At 32.4% G+C, this 17,459-nt stretch overlaps 1 protein-coding gene across 1 annotated transcript; it reads left to right on the top strand.

The window, feature by feature from the left end:
* The first annotated feature begins 1,286 nt into the window (after positions 1 to 1,286).
* On the top strand, positions 1,287 to 17,084 carry LOC150092078 (uncharacterized). The gene is made up of 4 exons (XM_090415328.1): positions 1,287 to 1,416; positions 4,050 to 4,236; positions 7,367 to 7,538; positions 16,996 to 17,084. Exons 1-4 carry the CDS (start codon positions 1,388 to 1,390, stop codon positions 17,037 to 17,039), a joined length of 432 nt encoding a protein of 143 aa, XP_090271454.1. The 5' UTR covers positions 1,287 to 1,387; the 3' UTR covers positions 17,040 to 17,084.
* Positions 17,085 to 17,459: the final 375 nt, after the last annotated feature.

The raw sequence follows: 17,459 nt of genomic DNA, 5'->3' as shown, positions 1-17,459 counted from the left end.
ATTAGAAAATAAATAAATCTAATATAGATTGAAAACTGCTATTGAAGAAAAATTCTGATGTCGGATAACCTAAACCCAGTTTACAAAATATATTTTTTAAGATGTTTTGCAAGTAATGTCACATAAAAAAAATTATCATGACAGTACGTGTATATACTTACTTGTTCATGAAATCATAAACTAAAATCCAAAAACTCCTTAAAATTATTAAAAACACCTGTTTTAAAAGCACTTTTCTCTATTTAACACTATGTTGTACGATATTGTTATATATCTTAGAGTAGTTTCAAATACTACCGCTCTAGTGCTACGATCTTAAAATTTATTCCCTATACCAATTATTGTTTATCCTAATGTTATTTCATTGAACAATAGAGCCAGACCGCCAGTCTGGCTTCGGCCATGAGATACTGAGCAAGCAGTAACGTGGTGCAGTGCCAACGAAAGAACGACAAGCCATTATCAGTATAATTTTAATGTATTTTCATGAAAAATTTGGTGTTTATTTTACCAAGAAAATACATAAAAACTGTGTGGTGACGCGGGGCCCTGTGCCAGCGCACAGTTCGCACACCCATGAATACGACTCTGTATATTGCTGATTGCATTCCTTTTGAATGTTTTCAACCACCATGCTCAATAGCCTCCAGAATATTATATCACCTTCCTGATATTTATTTTCGACGTTCTTACCAAAGTCTAGTTGGACTTTCTTACATTTTTTATATGCTGTGACTTACTTGCCAGCAACTTTTAATATGCTTTCTCCTTTTCATTTGACTGCCTGTTTAGCTTCCTGAGTCCACCAAGGAGTTTTGATTTTTCTATTCTTGCAGACCAATATTTCACCACATACGTGCCTCCATGAATCAGTATTTTCTTCAGGGTCTACCACTGAATCTTCAAGTTCTTGTTTTTTAAACTCACCTTTTTTTTATAGAATAATATTTGTTTATTTGAGTCTACATCTTACCTCTAAAAGCTGCTCAACTTTTTTCTTTTAAATCTTTCACCATTCATCTTCAACATGATAACCAGTTTTATTCTGCTCAAAAAAAAAAAACTGATTTCCTATTTCAAATCCTCTGCATACACTTGCCCTAAACTAGCATGTATATATTACTATCTGTAATAACATAGTTAATGAGTTTTTTTTTTTCTTTCCATGTGAATGCTAGCATATCTTTGTTAGAACATGGTGTTATTCTCTGTAAAGAGATTGTACCAGTTTGTTAATATTACTTATGTTTATTTTTGTGTATGATGCACACGATGTATCCTTACAGATGCACCTTGCTGTTTTCACACCAAGTATTGAGTAAATTTACAAGAATTGAATCCAATTTGTGCAGTGACTTTTAACTTCATTCCTTTTAGAATCCAGAAAATGACTGACTCAAGACCAAACAAAAAAAGGTATAGATATTTAATGAACTTAAATAAAACTATATACATGCTAAATAAATTAATAACTAAACTAATTGGATCCAAGGCCTTCTTGAATAGAAACTGTACTCCTGAGATCTCCTATTTCTTTAGAGGATAATTCATTCTCTCATGATTCATTCTATCATTGGTTTGTTTTTATGTGTAGTTTACCAGACTGAAATTTTGTTACACTGAGTTTAAATATTCTTACTTCAGGCAATTTCTTTTACTGCTGTATAAACAATGAATCAAAGTAGTCTCTTCATTAATACCACTTTACAGTGTCAGATTTCTCTAATTCTTTCACTTATTTCAGGATCCGGTGCTCTTGTGATACAAGAAACTTTCCATATAGCATTTCTTCGACTATTGAAATAGAACATCAGTTTAATATTTCCTTTTATTACTATATGCTTTGACTTTGCTAAGATTGCTTTCGGAATCCTCTATTATACATGCTGACTCTCAATGTGTCCAAAATTTCCTAAAACCAAATTCTCTGGTCTGCATTCTCAGACTTTTGTTCTCTCTCTCTCTCTCTCTCTTGTTACTCTGGTACTGAACACTCTCTTCATCAGCTGTCAGTCACAACTCAACCTCCTTGGTGAGCACGCGCACTTGTTCAAGCCACAAGCGAGAAATTTGTAATGGCTGACACATTATCATCGTTATCATCAGGAGAATGTCCTTGTGAACAGTGACAGATATCACTATACTTATGAATTACAATAAAGAACCATTGAAATTTTTACAATTATCAGATTCCAGTAAATACAATAAATCTCACATATCTTTTAAATTATTATTATGTTTTTTAATTAACACAAATATCGATTTCTTATATGGCACATCACAAGTGCTAATCGTGTGTTACGAAACTGAAACTAACTAACTAAATAAATAATAAAAAAAATTAATGTATAGAAGAAGTTAAGTTATGACTTTTTACAATGATATTGTTAATAAATAGTTTGTCCTGAACAGAAATCCTGTAGGTACTGAACATTGTTATTTGCTCTGCTGTTTTCTCCAAATTTTCCCCAAACATTTCTGTATAACTAGTAATCATTTTCTACTCTGCCATTTAGTTCTCAACAAAGACCAGCTTTTTCCTTTTGTGTGTGTGTCAACTGCATTCTCTATTCTCTAGTAACTCGAAAAATGAATAGAACCTTCTGTGGGATCATGAGCACAGATGTTGTCTAATTGAATAATTTTAGAGATCCTCCATAGCTCAGTCGATATAGATGAAGTCCTTTGGTTAGAAAGACCTGGGTTTGATTCCCGTCAGTGATTTGAAGAACCTTTATCTGGTCTCTTTCGATGAAAGGTGAGTTAGCCGGTCTCATACGGAGGTAGGGGATTTTTTCACCCAGAAACTCTGGTTTTTCATCCTCCAGAATGGGCAAACAGTCCCCGTGAACACACATCTACAGATGTAAACACACTAGGAGGCACAGGGCTAACCACCCTATCCTCGAGTTATGATTGCAGTTAATAGTTGGAAAAAACCTCGATACCATAAAAAAGGAAGGTAGAAGAGGAAAAATTAAGTAAGAATAATTTTGATAATTTTATGACACTTGATTATTTCCTTCTTTTCCTGATTATTATTGCATGCATATAACATATCATATTTATTGCTTAGAAGAGTTGCACCTGTTTTTTGTCTTTGTTTCGGTAACACCTGTTATGCTAGTCTGGTATTTATCCAGTTCCTTTACTAGTCCCATTTCTTTTCCACGTTGAGTTGGTGTTGAGAAAAATTGACAATGATTTTGTGTAATTTGATTGTAACTTTTTTAGACCTGTTTGCTTGATATTTGTTGGAAGTTTTTCCACTTGGTTATACTATAAATTAATAATCCCAAGAAATTATATACTTTGTTTAATCCTTTATCCAAGTGTATGCAAAGAAGTTTGCATTTGAACTATTTTCAGGACTGGGGCAACTCGTATATAGAAACTTATATATGAGTTATAGAAAGTTATGACTTCACATCACTTGCCTTAGTATCCCATAATGCAAAGCACATATCCTTACAGATATATGTAATGCTATGCATTATGGAAAAGTTCACTGATTATTATTGCTTGATGGAATGCTTGATAGTTTAGGGCATAAAATTACTATTTCAAACTCCCCAAATCTGGAGCAATCTTATTCCAGTGTTAGTGCCTGCATTCACATATTGTTTTTGTGATCCCTGATGATGGCAATGTAATGTTGCTGAAATATAGGAAAGTATTAATTAAAGTTATTATAATTAATATTTTAGTATTTGTTGTTATTTCCTGAAACATAATAGTTATGATAACAAATGTATAAACCTGTTTACTAGAATCAAGGTTGAATTAATATAGTAAAAAGGTATATCGCCTTATATTATCTTTAATCTTGAGTATTTTAATAATAAGATTATATGCCTTTTTACTGCTTCTACATTAATGTCATCAACTACTCACAACTGACTAGTTACCATGAAACTTGATAGTTTAGGTGTAAAGCTTCATGTGTAAATTTACATTGGTTTCCAGTTTTTGATTTATTTTTGAATGAATTGTAAATATATAATATTAAATAGTTTTGAAGACTGTTAAATAAGTGTTTCATACTACAGGGATAATCGCATAAGGTTTCTATTGTTGAAGACATTGACACGGATTAGTGAATATCCAGCTGGCTATGCATTTCTAAAGAAATATGGATTGAAGCTGATGAAATTTGGAATGTTGCAATTTAGACTGGATGATATTAATAATATATTACTGTCCTGTACTACCATGACTTATTCAAAATTTTGGAGAGTAAGTTTTACTGTATTAGCAATTTTTTTAGTTTTACTTCACAGATATCCAAAATATTTTCATAATATGGATCACAAGTTTTTGCTTAACTTTCCTTCAATTTTGTTTAAATGATTTACCACCTAGTTGTCCAAGTTAATATTTTAGCTCTCCAAATAATAGGCTGTTTGAATCCATCTCCGAGGATGAATGTCTGTGAATATTTTCAGATGGGAGATAAATTTCATTGCATAGTGGGAGACCAATGTCCTACTTATTAGGGGGTGGGGTAGCTGCTAAGTTGCTCGAAAAACATTCATGCTTGGTTTCTATCATATTTCAGATCATATTAAAAAAAAAAAAAAAAAACCTTAACCTATTCCTGGCACCAAAGTACTAGAATATTCTGGTATTCAAGCATATATATGTTAAGGTTTTTTATTTTCATTATTTTTTTATATATATAATCCGAACGTTTTTAAGAAAATTAGCAACCTAAATGATAACCAAAAAAAAAAAAAAATTCTTATTTCCAATATTTTGCCAAATGTTAAATTAGCATCATTAGGAGAACAATACTCTAGTATCAATGCATGCATGCATGTTACATCAGTGAGAATGAACTGGAAAAATACATGGAGGCCTAAAGTCCTAAAACTGTCACCTATCTGGTGTTGTTGGGTGTTGCCCATTGGGCTGATTCTCTGCAGATGAGTTTCTTATATGAGATGTGGTTTGATGCAGCCATATTTGTTCAGGTTACGGAAGTTCGCAAGGCAGAAGCAAATTTAAATTTGCTTCAGTGGAGTAAGATGACTTTTTCCCATCTGATCTTTAGATGGTAAAAGGTATCCAGGGACTGGTCTGTCAAACTTAAGCAGCTGTAGCAGTTGAAATGGATGTAGTCTTGGTGCTCCAATAATGTTGGCTGCCCTGCCTGTTTCAGCTAGAAGAGTACCTGGTATATCCATGTGAATCTAGAGGTTGCAAATGGTGTTTGTGTAAGCAGATAAGAAATGCCAACTTTCTGTATGGTTTGAAGGTGGTTACAAGATTGTATTCCTTCAGGATCTTGGACACCTTTTTGGATGTCTACTGAATATATGGGTGGATTTATTGTAGTCTGTGTTTGGAGGAAAGGAAAAATGGGAGGGTATGGGATGTTGGTAATTTTTTATATTGTGGAAGTAGTAGCCATTGGTTAAAAATTTGTTTACATGTTTCTTTGTGTGTGTGTTTTCTATAGATAGTAAAAGTCAAGGATCCATTTGGTCATTCTATAACTGTAGTATCTAGTTAAAAGATGCCGAACATTCAAGGATCCAATTCAATATATTATATATATTGAATTGGATCCTTGAATGTTCGGCATCTTGTAACTGGATCCTTGATATATTGAATATATATTCAGTTATATTGCATGCTAAATATTTCTATAAGAGCAACCCAAAAGTTTACTCCTTCAGCTACCTAAATACTTCATTGTGCATGCAGTTTATAAACAAATTATCACATTTGTCTAGCCATTCAAATTTAAATGCATTTGCAGTTCTTTTCAGCTTAAATTTCAGCATTGACATTTTGAAGTTCAATGCATTAAAACCATAATGTAATATTTCTTATATTATTGTTGTCCTTTTTCATCTAGCTATAACCTATAAAATTGCAAGCACCAAATAAATTTGCTTGAATCTGTATAACTACAAAATTCATCACCATTTGCATGAGTTTGAGTGACTATACTCTCTAGCACAAATATGGCTCTGCAAGTTGCAGACATCAATGTCAGTTTGTCCACACAGCTCAGACTAAAGGTAAGTATTTAGAGTGTTTTAAGTTGGAATGGATTAGAGTAATATTGGAGAAATTACTAAATAAGTAACAAGCATGATTTACCAAATAATTCTCTTTTTATAGTACATTCAAAAATTATTGACCATAAATTAGAAATTCTGAAAGCAAAAATTTTGTGTGCATAATCTACTAGGTATGTGTGCTTTCTTTTTTGACCAGTGTGGGCATGTGCATGATTTAGAGAGAAATTTGTGGGGAGAGAAATATAATGCTCCAGAAGCCTACTGGAATTGTACATATGGAGATAGATTTACAAAATGGGACCTTCAATGTTTGAAGTATAGATGGAGAGAAGATATGATAGAACCAAGCATACAAGTTAATAAGAGTTCTATATCCACTATATAAATTCAACTTCTTATATACAGAGGTGAGATTTTGCAGACTATAGGTAGTGAAAAAAATATCTTGGAAGCTTGCTAAGGGTATCGAGTAGGCTGCATGCAAGGTTCATGTTTTTCTCATGACATGTTAGTCTGTAGAATGGATCAGTATTAGATATTATGAACAAGTTCTTGGTGAATGGTCTCAAGGAGAGATATGATAGGTATTTTAGTATGAATAAATAAAAGGATCCTTCCTTGATTTGTCCTTAGAAGAGCATTCCTAATAACAGTAATCATAATATGCAACACAGGTAGGAAAGGAAAGTGGCATGCTTTGGTTTATAAGAAGCATTTCCTTTTTTAGGTACATTTTGCAAAATATAAGTACAAAATTAGATTTGTCTATTCCTCTCTGCATAAAGTGAATTGACTATAACCATATGGTTTTACTGAAATTCAAGATTTGGAGTTATACAAAAGTTTGTAGAGCATAGTATCTAGGGTTTCAGTTCTATCAAATGTTATTCAAATTTTACACACATGCATGTGTAAAATTTGAATAACATTTTGAAATTATACAAAATTCTAATTACAATCCGGCTGGATAGAATTAAATGAAATTTGGTTATAAGGTACATGATAATAAAATGTGTCTGCTCACCTCAGTTTTGGATTACAATCTGACCATTCTTATCGGTAAAATGATAATCTCACTTGTGGCCTGAAATTTAACAAAATTTAAATTAAGAATCAACTGAAAAATTTTGTTGAAATTTCAAGTTAGTTTCAGTTGAACCATTTTGAGTAACAAAATGTAGCAAAAAAAACTGTAGTACATAAGGCAAAAAAGGCTCTATGATTGCCCTTGATTGGTTATTTCCCTATTTGTTTTTACACCTTTGTTTATAAACTAGAAATTGTATAACTTAACATAATGCTTTTAGAATTTTTATTGTCTTTTAAACTTGTAGGCTAAAAATCAGCTGAAAGAATTATCTTCAAGGAAGTTCCCACTGTTTCTGGCTTTTAGTGAAAATGATGCAGTACTAAAAAAAGAACTATTTTATGATCTCACAAGTTTGTTAGGAGCCAAGAAAGAAAATATATGGTATTATGATGACCATGGAGAGAATATAAGAAAAGGTGAGACTGCTAGTAGATTTCATTATCATTTCAATATTAACAAAAACACTTTTGTGTGCATATTAGAACTCTTTATAATTAATTAATATTAGATTTTCATAGTTTTTGATTTAGTAGTGATGAGAGCTAGACAAACTACTTATGGGAAAAGTAACTGAGCTACTTTTAATCTACTGAGCATATACTTAAAAAAAAGTATAAAATTAAGTGGACGTCCTGGTTTTCTTTTTCCTAATGGCTTTTACTTTAAGGCTTGTTTTGGTAATCTTTCCTTTTTCATTCTCTGAATGTGTTCCATCCATTTATGTTTATATTTTTTAATTTTTTCTATTACTGGTTCTTGGTTTAATTCTTTCATAATTTCTTCATTTCTTTTGTGATCAAATAGGGTATACTTTGCAGTTTTTCTCATAAACTTCATTTCTGCTGTTATTAATCTTTGTTTGTCTTTTTTGTTTTATTGTCCAAATTACACTTACATACATTAAGATTGGTAGGGCTAATGTATTGTGTACTTTTAGTCTGGTTTGTTTTTGAACTAGGTTTGGTTTAAATATAGAGTTAATTACACCTGTTATTTTTAAATATTTTGCAATTTTTACATTTATAGCTTTTTCATTTTCATATGTGATCATACATCCTAGGTAGTTAAGTGAATTCACCTGTTCTAAGATCTTGTTATCTATACTATTTTAGTTCTTGCTAGATCTTGTCCTTTAAAGGCCATATTTTTTGATTTTTCTGTTAATATTATCATACTATAATCTTTGGCTATCTCATTTAGATCTAACTGTAAGTTATCTTCAGAATTTGTAATTATTATTTGGTCGTCGACAAAAAGGAGAGTATTTAAGTTCACTGTAGGAGAAAGTTTAATTCCTTGGTGTAAATTTTTATTCCATTTTATTATTATTTCATTTAAATAAATATTAAAAAGAGTTGCTGAGAGGGGACAACTCTGTCGGACCCCTTGGTTTATCTCTCTCGTATAAGATAGCTCATGATTTAATCTTATTTGTATTTGATCATTTTCATATATACTTGTGATAGCTTTTAGGATATTATTTGATATTTGTCTTTCTTTTAATATGTTTCTTTTAACTTTGTCAAATGCTTTTTCAAAGTCAATAAATGTAATATGTGTTTCTAAATTGTATTCTCTTCTTTTCTCTATTATTAATTTTAGGCAAAAGGCCGGGTCTGTACATGATTGTCCTTTTCTAAATCCATTCTGTACTTCTAAAATAAAGTTTTCGGAATATTTCATTAGTTTGCTATTTAAGATTCTGCTATATATTTTGTAACAGGAATTTAGTATACTGATACCTCTATAGTTATTAGGGTCATCTCTATTACCTTTTTTAAAGATAGGAATCACAATTGCTTTTTTCCATTCTATTGGGGGGGGGGGATACCAGTTGAATAAATTTTATTTAAAAATAATAAGAGTCTTTCTTTGAATCTTGTTCCTGAGTATTTATATAGTTCTGAACCTAGCTGAACCTCTCCAGGTGATTTTCCGTTTCTTGTTTCTTTCAGGCTGATTTCTAATTCTTCTTTAGTAAATTCCTTTTCTTTTACGTCAATTGTTTGCCAGTTGTCTTTTTTAAAATATTTGCCTGTCCACAATTCTGTGTAGTAATTTAGAAATTCTTCTAATTTCAGTTCGGTGTTTAATTTTATGTTTTCTTTGGTATCTGCATTTAAGTGTTAATACTTAATTAATAAGTAATTAAAATAAGTAATTAAATAAAATAAATCAATAATTTAAATTAAGAGATATTATATTGTTTTACAGCCGAAAAAGAAACTCAAAGAGTTTCATACCGAATATAGAAACTATATAAAGTTCTGTGAAACAATATGGGATGTAATATCCCTTAATTTAAATAAATTTGCGTTGCCGAACTGAAGCCTTTGGCTCTTCATATATTTAGTAATTTTATAAATAAATAATATATAAATAATATAAAATAAGTAATTAAAATTAATAATTAATACTGCATTTAAATGTTGTAATACTTATAATTTCCTCCCCCTCCCAAAAAAATAAATAAATAGACAAAGCTTGTGCACCAAGTGTCTTCTTGATTAAGCCACTTGTATATAAAAGCTGATGACATCATATCATTTGCCTTAGTATCCCATAATGCAAAACACACTTCCTTTCAGACATGTATATTTCTGTGCATTATGGAAAGTGCCACTATTCAGATGGTTTTGACCTTCTGTGGAAACTAGATCCAGGAAGATACTGATGTAAATCAAATCAGAAGTTGTATTTAAGTTGTATTTATTGCAGGTAGTAAAATAGTGTATCACCATATTATTAAAATACTCTTGATTAGTGATAGTTTTAGAATGTTTTTCTGCTTGGTTACAGCATAAACTATAATAGGGTGGGGCAAACACAAGAGGGCATCCTTGAAAGCTAAGAATGAATGCCGCCAAGAAGAGGGTGAGATCTAGATTTTTCTCTTGTAGTGGTGCATGACTGGAATGGATCTCCATTGGATTTTGTGTGTGTGTGTGCATGCAAGCAATGTGAATGAATTCAAGAACAATTACGATAGCTGGTGCATGTAGCCAGTCACTGGGCTGTCACAGTGCATCGGGGCATCTCCTCGGTGGTGATGAGGGGGGAATGGTCGGTGGCACTACTTTGTAGACCTCTCGGCTAGGTCCGTGGGACCCACTAACCAATGACAGCTGCAGTCCTCCATTCATATTGGGGGTTGGATAGTTCTGGCAGCCAATTCCATAAAAAATGCCGCTTTGTAAAGCATCATGTCTACACAGAAAAGAATTAATGCCCAGGTAGTCTCAGTATGCCCAGAACGGTGGTCTCAGGGTGATATAGCAGGCCCTGCGGTATCGTCAGTCCGTCATGGCTATAAAGAAACTCAATGCAGAAATTGCTTGAATATTGCTACTTGGAATGTAAGAGGATTGAATAAAAGCAGGAAATTGGCTAATGTGATGAGAGAGATGGAGAGATTGAATATTAGTATACTAGGAATAAGTGAAACTTTTTGGAAAGGATCATCAGATTTTGAGTCAAAACTTCCAAATGGCAAGATATATAAAATATGTATGTCAGGTGGTGAAATATCAAGAAGAGGTGTAGCGTTTATTGTAGAAAAGAAAACTAATAAAAACATTATCCATATAATCAAAAAATCAGATAGAGTAATGACAATTCTAGTGAAATCTAAACCTGGAGATATGCTGATCATTCAAATATATGCTCCTAATGAGGAAGCAGAAATAGATACATGTATGATGAAATAGAATGGTGTATAAAGAAATCTGAGGCAAGAAAGAGAGAGAGAGTTATTTGTGCTATGGGTGACTGGAACACAAAAGTTGGATCAGAGAGAACGTCTACACACGTGGGTTCATTTGGACTAGGAATTCGGAATGAGAGAGGACGAAAGCTGATTGATTTCTGTAACAAGCACAATCTCATCATAACTAACACTTATTTTGAGCAAAAACCAACAGCAAGATACACATGGGAAAGTCCGGATGGAAGATACAAAAATCATTTAGACTATATTGTAGTCAGTAAACATTACTTCAATGGAATACGGAACTCAGAGGCGATGCCAAGTGCTGACTGTAGATCTGATCATAGACTGGTCTTAATGAAGACGAATATTCCCTGAAAACAATAAAATTTAAAAGAAGTCAACCCCTAAAATGGGATCTGCAAATAGTACAAAATCCAATAATAAAATCAAAATTTTATGAAAATATTTCAGAACTGCTGTCTGCACAATTGCAAAATGAAAATGAATCCTCTCAGTGGAATAGACTACAAGCAGCTATCATAACATCTGCTAAAAACCATATCAATAAACAAGAAGAAAGAAAGAAAAAAGCATGGGTAACTCAAGAGGTAATCAACCTTATTGATGAAAGAAGAACATGGAAAAGAGGAGCAAATGAAGAAGAAAGGTTAAGATATGAAACTTTGGATAAAAGAATCAAACAGTTATGTAAAAGATTGAAAGAAAACTGGATAAATATACAGTGCACTGAGATAGAAGAATTACAAAATAGGAACAAAACCAGAGAACCATTCCTGAAAGTGAAAGAACTTAATGGAAAAACAAAACATACACCGTCTAATAACAAAGATGGAAACATATGCATTGATAAGGAAAAGATAAATGGAAGATGGGTGGAGTACTTATCAGATCTCTATGATGATGATAATGGTAACATGTTATATCATTCACGACACCTTAAGTTAAACGTAACAACAGATACCACTCTACCCACAAGAAAGGAGGTAGAACATGTAATTAAGAATCTTCCTAATAATAAATCCTCTGGGTGTGATAATATTCTGGCTGAGCTGCTGAAAGCTCTGACTGGCAATAATAACAACTATTTAGTGGAATCTATTCAGGACATCTATGAAACAATGAAGTTTTTACAACATCTATCTGCATACCAATTCCAAAGAAACATAATGTACAAAATTGTAAGGATTACAGAACTGTGAGCCTAATATCCAATGCATCTAAAATTATTTTAACCATCATTAACAAACAAATTGAAAGAGCCATAAACGGTGAATTGAGTGAACAACCGAAAGGCTTCAGAAGAGGAATGGGAAGCATTAATGTTATCCTGTTATCAACTAAAAATACTAATAGAAAGGTCACTTGAAAGAAATAGGAACATTTACATATGCTTCATAGACTTTCAGAAGGCTTTTGACCAGGTAAAACATAATAAAATATTCAATATATTAGATAAATTAGACATAGAAGATCATGTACTTAAGATTATAAAAATGATTTACACCAAACAGAAAATGCAGCTGTTTAACTCTGAGACGTCTGAAGTGAAAATAAAAAGAGGAGTTAGACAAGGTTGTATCCTTTCTTCAAATCTATTTAATATCTATAGTGAGATAGTGATGAAAAAGATTTAAAAACAAAAAACAGGAATTTGTATCAATGGTATAAAATACAACAATCTTAGATGTGCTGATGATACCATTCTAATAGCAGAAAACAGAAACAAATTAATCAAATTACTGCAACTACTAATTGAAGAAGGTAAAGAAGTTGGATTAGATATTAATGCAAAAAAAAAACCCAAATTTATGAAAATCTCAAAAGAAAACAGATCTGAGCCAGAAATATTCATAAACAATATGAAAATTGAACAAACAACAGAATACAAATATTTAGGCACCTACTTTACTATAGATGGAAAGCAAGATAAAGAAATAAAAATAAGAACAGCCATAGCTAAAGTTGCATTCTGGAAAAATAAAGATCTGCTCAGAAGTTCTGTGAGTATTGAGACAAAGAAAAGAATGATAAGAACATTAGTGTGGCCAATTTTCACATATGGAAGTCAGACCTGGATATTCAAGAAGAGAGTAAGGCAACAGATAATGGCCTTTGAAATGTGGTGCTATAGGAGAGCTCTGAAAATCCCATGGACAGAACATGTGACAAATACAGATGTCCTTCAGAGAATGAGAACACAGAGATCTTTATTACAGAAAATGATCCAGAGAAAGATGAGATTGGTAGGACATGTACTGAGAGGTCCAGCAGGACAGAGGATACTAACAGTTTTAGAAGGAAAAATTATGGGAAAAAGGATCAGGAGGCAAAAAACGAAGGACATGGCTTGAAGATATAAGATCATGGACAGGATCACATGGCTATGCAGAAACAAAAAGGAAAGCCACCAACAGAGAGAACTGGAAGGACATGGTGCTGTACCCTCTCACTGAGGAAGCTACATGAAGAAGGAAAGGTGCAAGTAGTATGTTGCCTCCCTGGAGGAATCTCTCAATAATAATAATAATAGACTAATAATAAAAGAGTTAATAATAATGGCAAATAGTTGTTAGATTTCTGCTCAGGACATGGACTGATTATCAGTGCTATCAGCATAACAAGCCTCAATGGCAAAGAAATCATTAAGTATCAAATTGACATAATAGGGATGACTGAAACAAAAAAGACAATAAATACAAAATAAATAAGCAATAAATACAAAATTTTATATATTCAGGCAATAATCATACCAATTGCCTGAATATAACAGAAGGTGTGGCTATAGTATTCAACATTAAATACAAGGCTGAATGGCAGGCAATATCAAGTAAAGTGATGCACAATGAGACTTATTTGTGCCTATGGTCTCACAGCAGGTTCTACTAAGGTAGAAATGGAGTCACTATCAGTTACTTTAGAGAAAGTAACTGATAGTGAAAAAAGAAAAGTTGGACCGTGTTAGGATCTAAATAGCAGAGTATGAATGATTGTCAGACATATAGAAATATTTCTGGAAAATTTGTAGAAAAGAGCAAAGCTAATGAATGATGGTAAATACCTGTTGAATATCTGTTCAGGACATGACTGATTATTACTAACACAATGCTAAAACATAAAAATGTGCATGAATTCACATAAAGAGAAGAGGTAAGGAATGAGAAAAGCCTCATTGACTATGTTATTGATGACAGTGATGTTTTCTCACTGGTGCAGGACACTAGCGTGTACAGAGGATTTGAAATTGGAAGTGATCACCATTTGGCCTAGAGCAGGATAAAATTGAATTTCATATTGAAAAGAAGAACATATAAGAAAGTTTTAAAGAGAATAAAAGTTGACTAGCTCTCAGATGTGAACTGTAGACTAAAATACACAAACATGATTGAAGAAAAAATGAAAGAGTTGGAGAACAGGAACAAACCTTGGAGATTCAGTGGCAAGCTCTGAAGAAAACATTGATTGATTGATTCAGCCAGAGAGGCATGTGGTGAGGTTGTTTGCAAGGATAGAAAAATCAGAACTCCATAGTGGACACAGGAGTAATGTCAATGAAGGAAAAGAAGAAAGCATATTGAAAGTTCCTGGCAAATAAATCAACTTGTTCTCTTAGAGAATACAGAGACAAATGTAAGAAAGCTAAACACTATGTAAAACTAGCAGACATATAAGTCATGAGAACACTTTAGCAAAAACATAAAAAATAAATTTCAAGAAGATGGAGCCTGGTGATAAAACTCAGAAATGGAAGAAAGATTACTGTAAAAGGAATTAGAGATGATAAAGGTGACATGAAAACGGGAAAAAATATCCTTGAAGTATGGAGTAATTACTTCAAAAAATTGCTAAGAAGCAAGCAGTGACAACATGGTGATTTTTTAAAAAAACACTCAACAGGCATGCAGTCAGGAATACATATCCATACTTGAAGTAGAAAAAGCCATCAAAATCCTGAAATGTGGAAAGGCAGCAGGAGTAGATGATATTCGATCAGAAATGCTCAAGTTTGAAGGTATAAATGTCTTGCATTGGCTGCACTGCTTAGTTCAGAAGGCCTGGACAGAGGGATCAATTCCAGATGATTGGAGTAGAGCTCTCATAGTACCCATATACAAAATGCAAAATAAAATTGAATGTGAGAATTAGAGGTATTTCCTTACTGAGTGTTCTAGTAAGATTTATGCAAGTATACTTGAGAAACATTTGAGAAGGACTGTGGAAGGAAAGCTTGGTGAAGAACAAGCTGGATTCAGGCCAAATACAGGCTCTCAGGATCAGATTTTCACTTTATGACAAATAGTCAAGAAATCAGGGAATATAACAAAGATCTGTATTTAAGTTTTGTAGACCTGCAAAAGGTATGTGATATTGTCAAGAGAAAAGCTGTTCAAAACTCTATAGTTATATGGTGTCAGTGGGACATTACATCAAGCTGTACTACCTAGTCTTTATTGGAGTTGTAAGTCAGCAGTTAGAATTGAAGGAAGTACAAGAAGATGGCATGATGTTAAATCTGGTGTCAGATAAGAATGTACTTTATTCCTTCTGTTATTCATTGTCTATATGGATCACATTATGAAGGGAAGCAGTATTAAACCTGATTTCAAAATTGGAGATGTTAATCTCAGCTCTTTACTTTATGCAGATGTATACTTTTAAATAAATCTAGTACAAGTCTGCAAGATTCCCTGACTAAATTGAATAACTATTGTAATGAATTTGGTATGAAAATCAGCAATAACAAGACAAAGACATTAAAAATAGGCAGAAACATTGAAAATGAGTTAACTGCATCATGAATGGAGAACCTATAGACCAAGTAAAACATTTCAGCTACTTTGGCACAATTTTAGTGAAGACAGTAAATTAAATATGGAAATATACAACAGAATCAACAAAGCCAGTATGGTAGGAAGTCAACTGAATAAATTTATATGGAATAAAAGAGAAATTAGTCAAAACACTAAATTAGCTGTATATATACAAGATTGTGTTCAAACCAATTTTAACTTATGGATCTGAAAGCTGGGTTAGAAGTAAAACACTTGAACAAAGACTAGAGACCACAGATACGAGAGTCCTAAGAAAGATTAGGGGCATGAACAGATGGCATCAATGGCAATATCATATTAAAAATGAGGATATTAGGAAAGAACTTGACATTGTCAGCATCCAGGAATGCATTAGCAGAGCTAATCTCAGGTGGTATGGTCACTTAAACAGAATGGGAAAGGAAAGATTAGCAAAATAAGTGTTCTCAGCCAGGTTGGCAGTTAAAAGACACAGAGGTAGACAATGATATAGGTGGATTGATACCGGTAAAAAGTGCCTTAGAAGATGTTAGGAAGTTAGTAATGATGCAAGTTCTTTATGTAGTACTATCATAATATTCTGTACACCCCTTGAAGATACATATCAGGAATTTTTTGATGATGATGATAAACAAGAAATATATTCTTGTTATTTACTTTGTAATTAAGTGGAAAAACTTTCTAAAGCTATCTCTGATGTTATGGAGTTGCTCTGTAATGATATTTTCAATAGCACTCACTTATTGTCATCATATGTGGCATAACATGTAAACCATCATGAAATTTGGGAAAGCATGATTATCATTCATTGATCATGTCAATGATCTAACCATGGGAACATTGATAACTTGGTAAACTATTCCATATTGTCCATATCCATGCCTTTAGTTAAGGAATTTGCATAAATTGCAATCTACACACATATGAAAAGTTCTGTGAATAAATTAAATGGTGGAAGAAGCTCTGGTTGCAGCGGATATGCAAAATTATTAATCGCACCAAAAGTTGGAATTTTATATTTTAGATGGTGGTAAGTATTTCAACAGTTTAAATTATGCAAGCTGAAATGAGGAAAATATTATTCAATAATCAGAATACCATTCTTGCAATGATTTTAAATCATAGACAATTACATTTATAACATACAGCTTCAAACTCATTTAGAATATATTTGTTGGTCACATAAACTTTAGCATGATTTCTTTTGGCCTAATCAGTTCAAGTTGATAACTAAATTCATGGATGTTTAACTTCAGCTAATTCCGCTCACCATTGTTGATTTTGAATTTTATTAGCAGACGTCAGTAGCTCAGCACGAATTTAATTTCTTTTCAGAAGTATTATTTAAACCAGATGCAGATGGCACTGGATTCTCATAAATATTAACTTCAAAATGGCAGCTAGTGTGGATGATATAGCCTTTCTCAATGAATCTTTGACTCTGTGGAGGGCTGATAATAATATGTATTTTTACATATTAAACCTTTTAGAATAAATTAATTCTTTTTGAATTATGCATTTTTATTATCTTTGAAAAAGCTAATTTATTTCATAAATGCATTAATAAATTTAACAGTGCATCTTTATGAAAAAAATAAATTCATCTTATGTACATTCACCTTGCAAACACATTTAGAGGAACATTATGTTTTTAGCCACCTCACCGGCCATTATGGATCAAATACGCATCCTCATACACTTCGTATCCATCATATATTTCAATGTAATATCAATGGTATTACAATTTTAATATGCACTTCACATCCATGATAAACTTGACATCTATAGATATCTTGGCC

This window comes from Typopeltis vanoorti, unplaced genomic scaffold (assembly GCF_054136105.1).
Source record: "Typopeltis vanoorti isolate ZY-2024b unplaced genomic scaffold, IOZ_Tvanoo_1.0 HiC_scaffold_800, whole genome shotgun sequence".
In the NCBI taxonomy this organism is placed as follows: Eukaryota; Metazoa; Arthropoda; class Arachnida; order Uropygi; family Thelyphonidae; genus Typopeltis; species Typopeltis vanoorti.
This window is presented reverse-complemented; position numbering and strand designations above follow the sequence as displayed.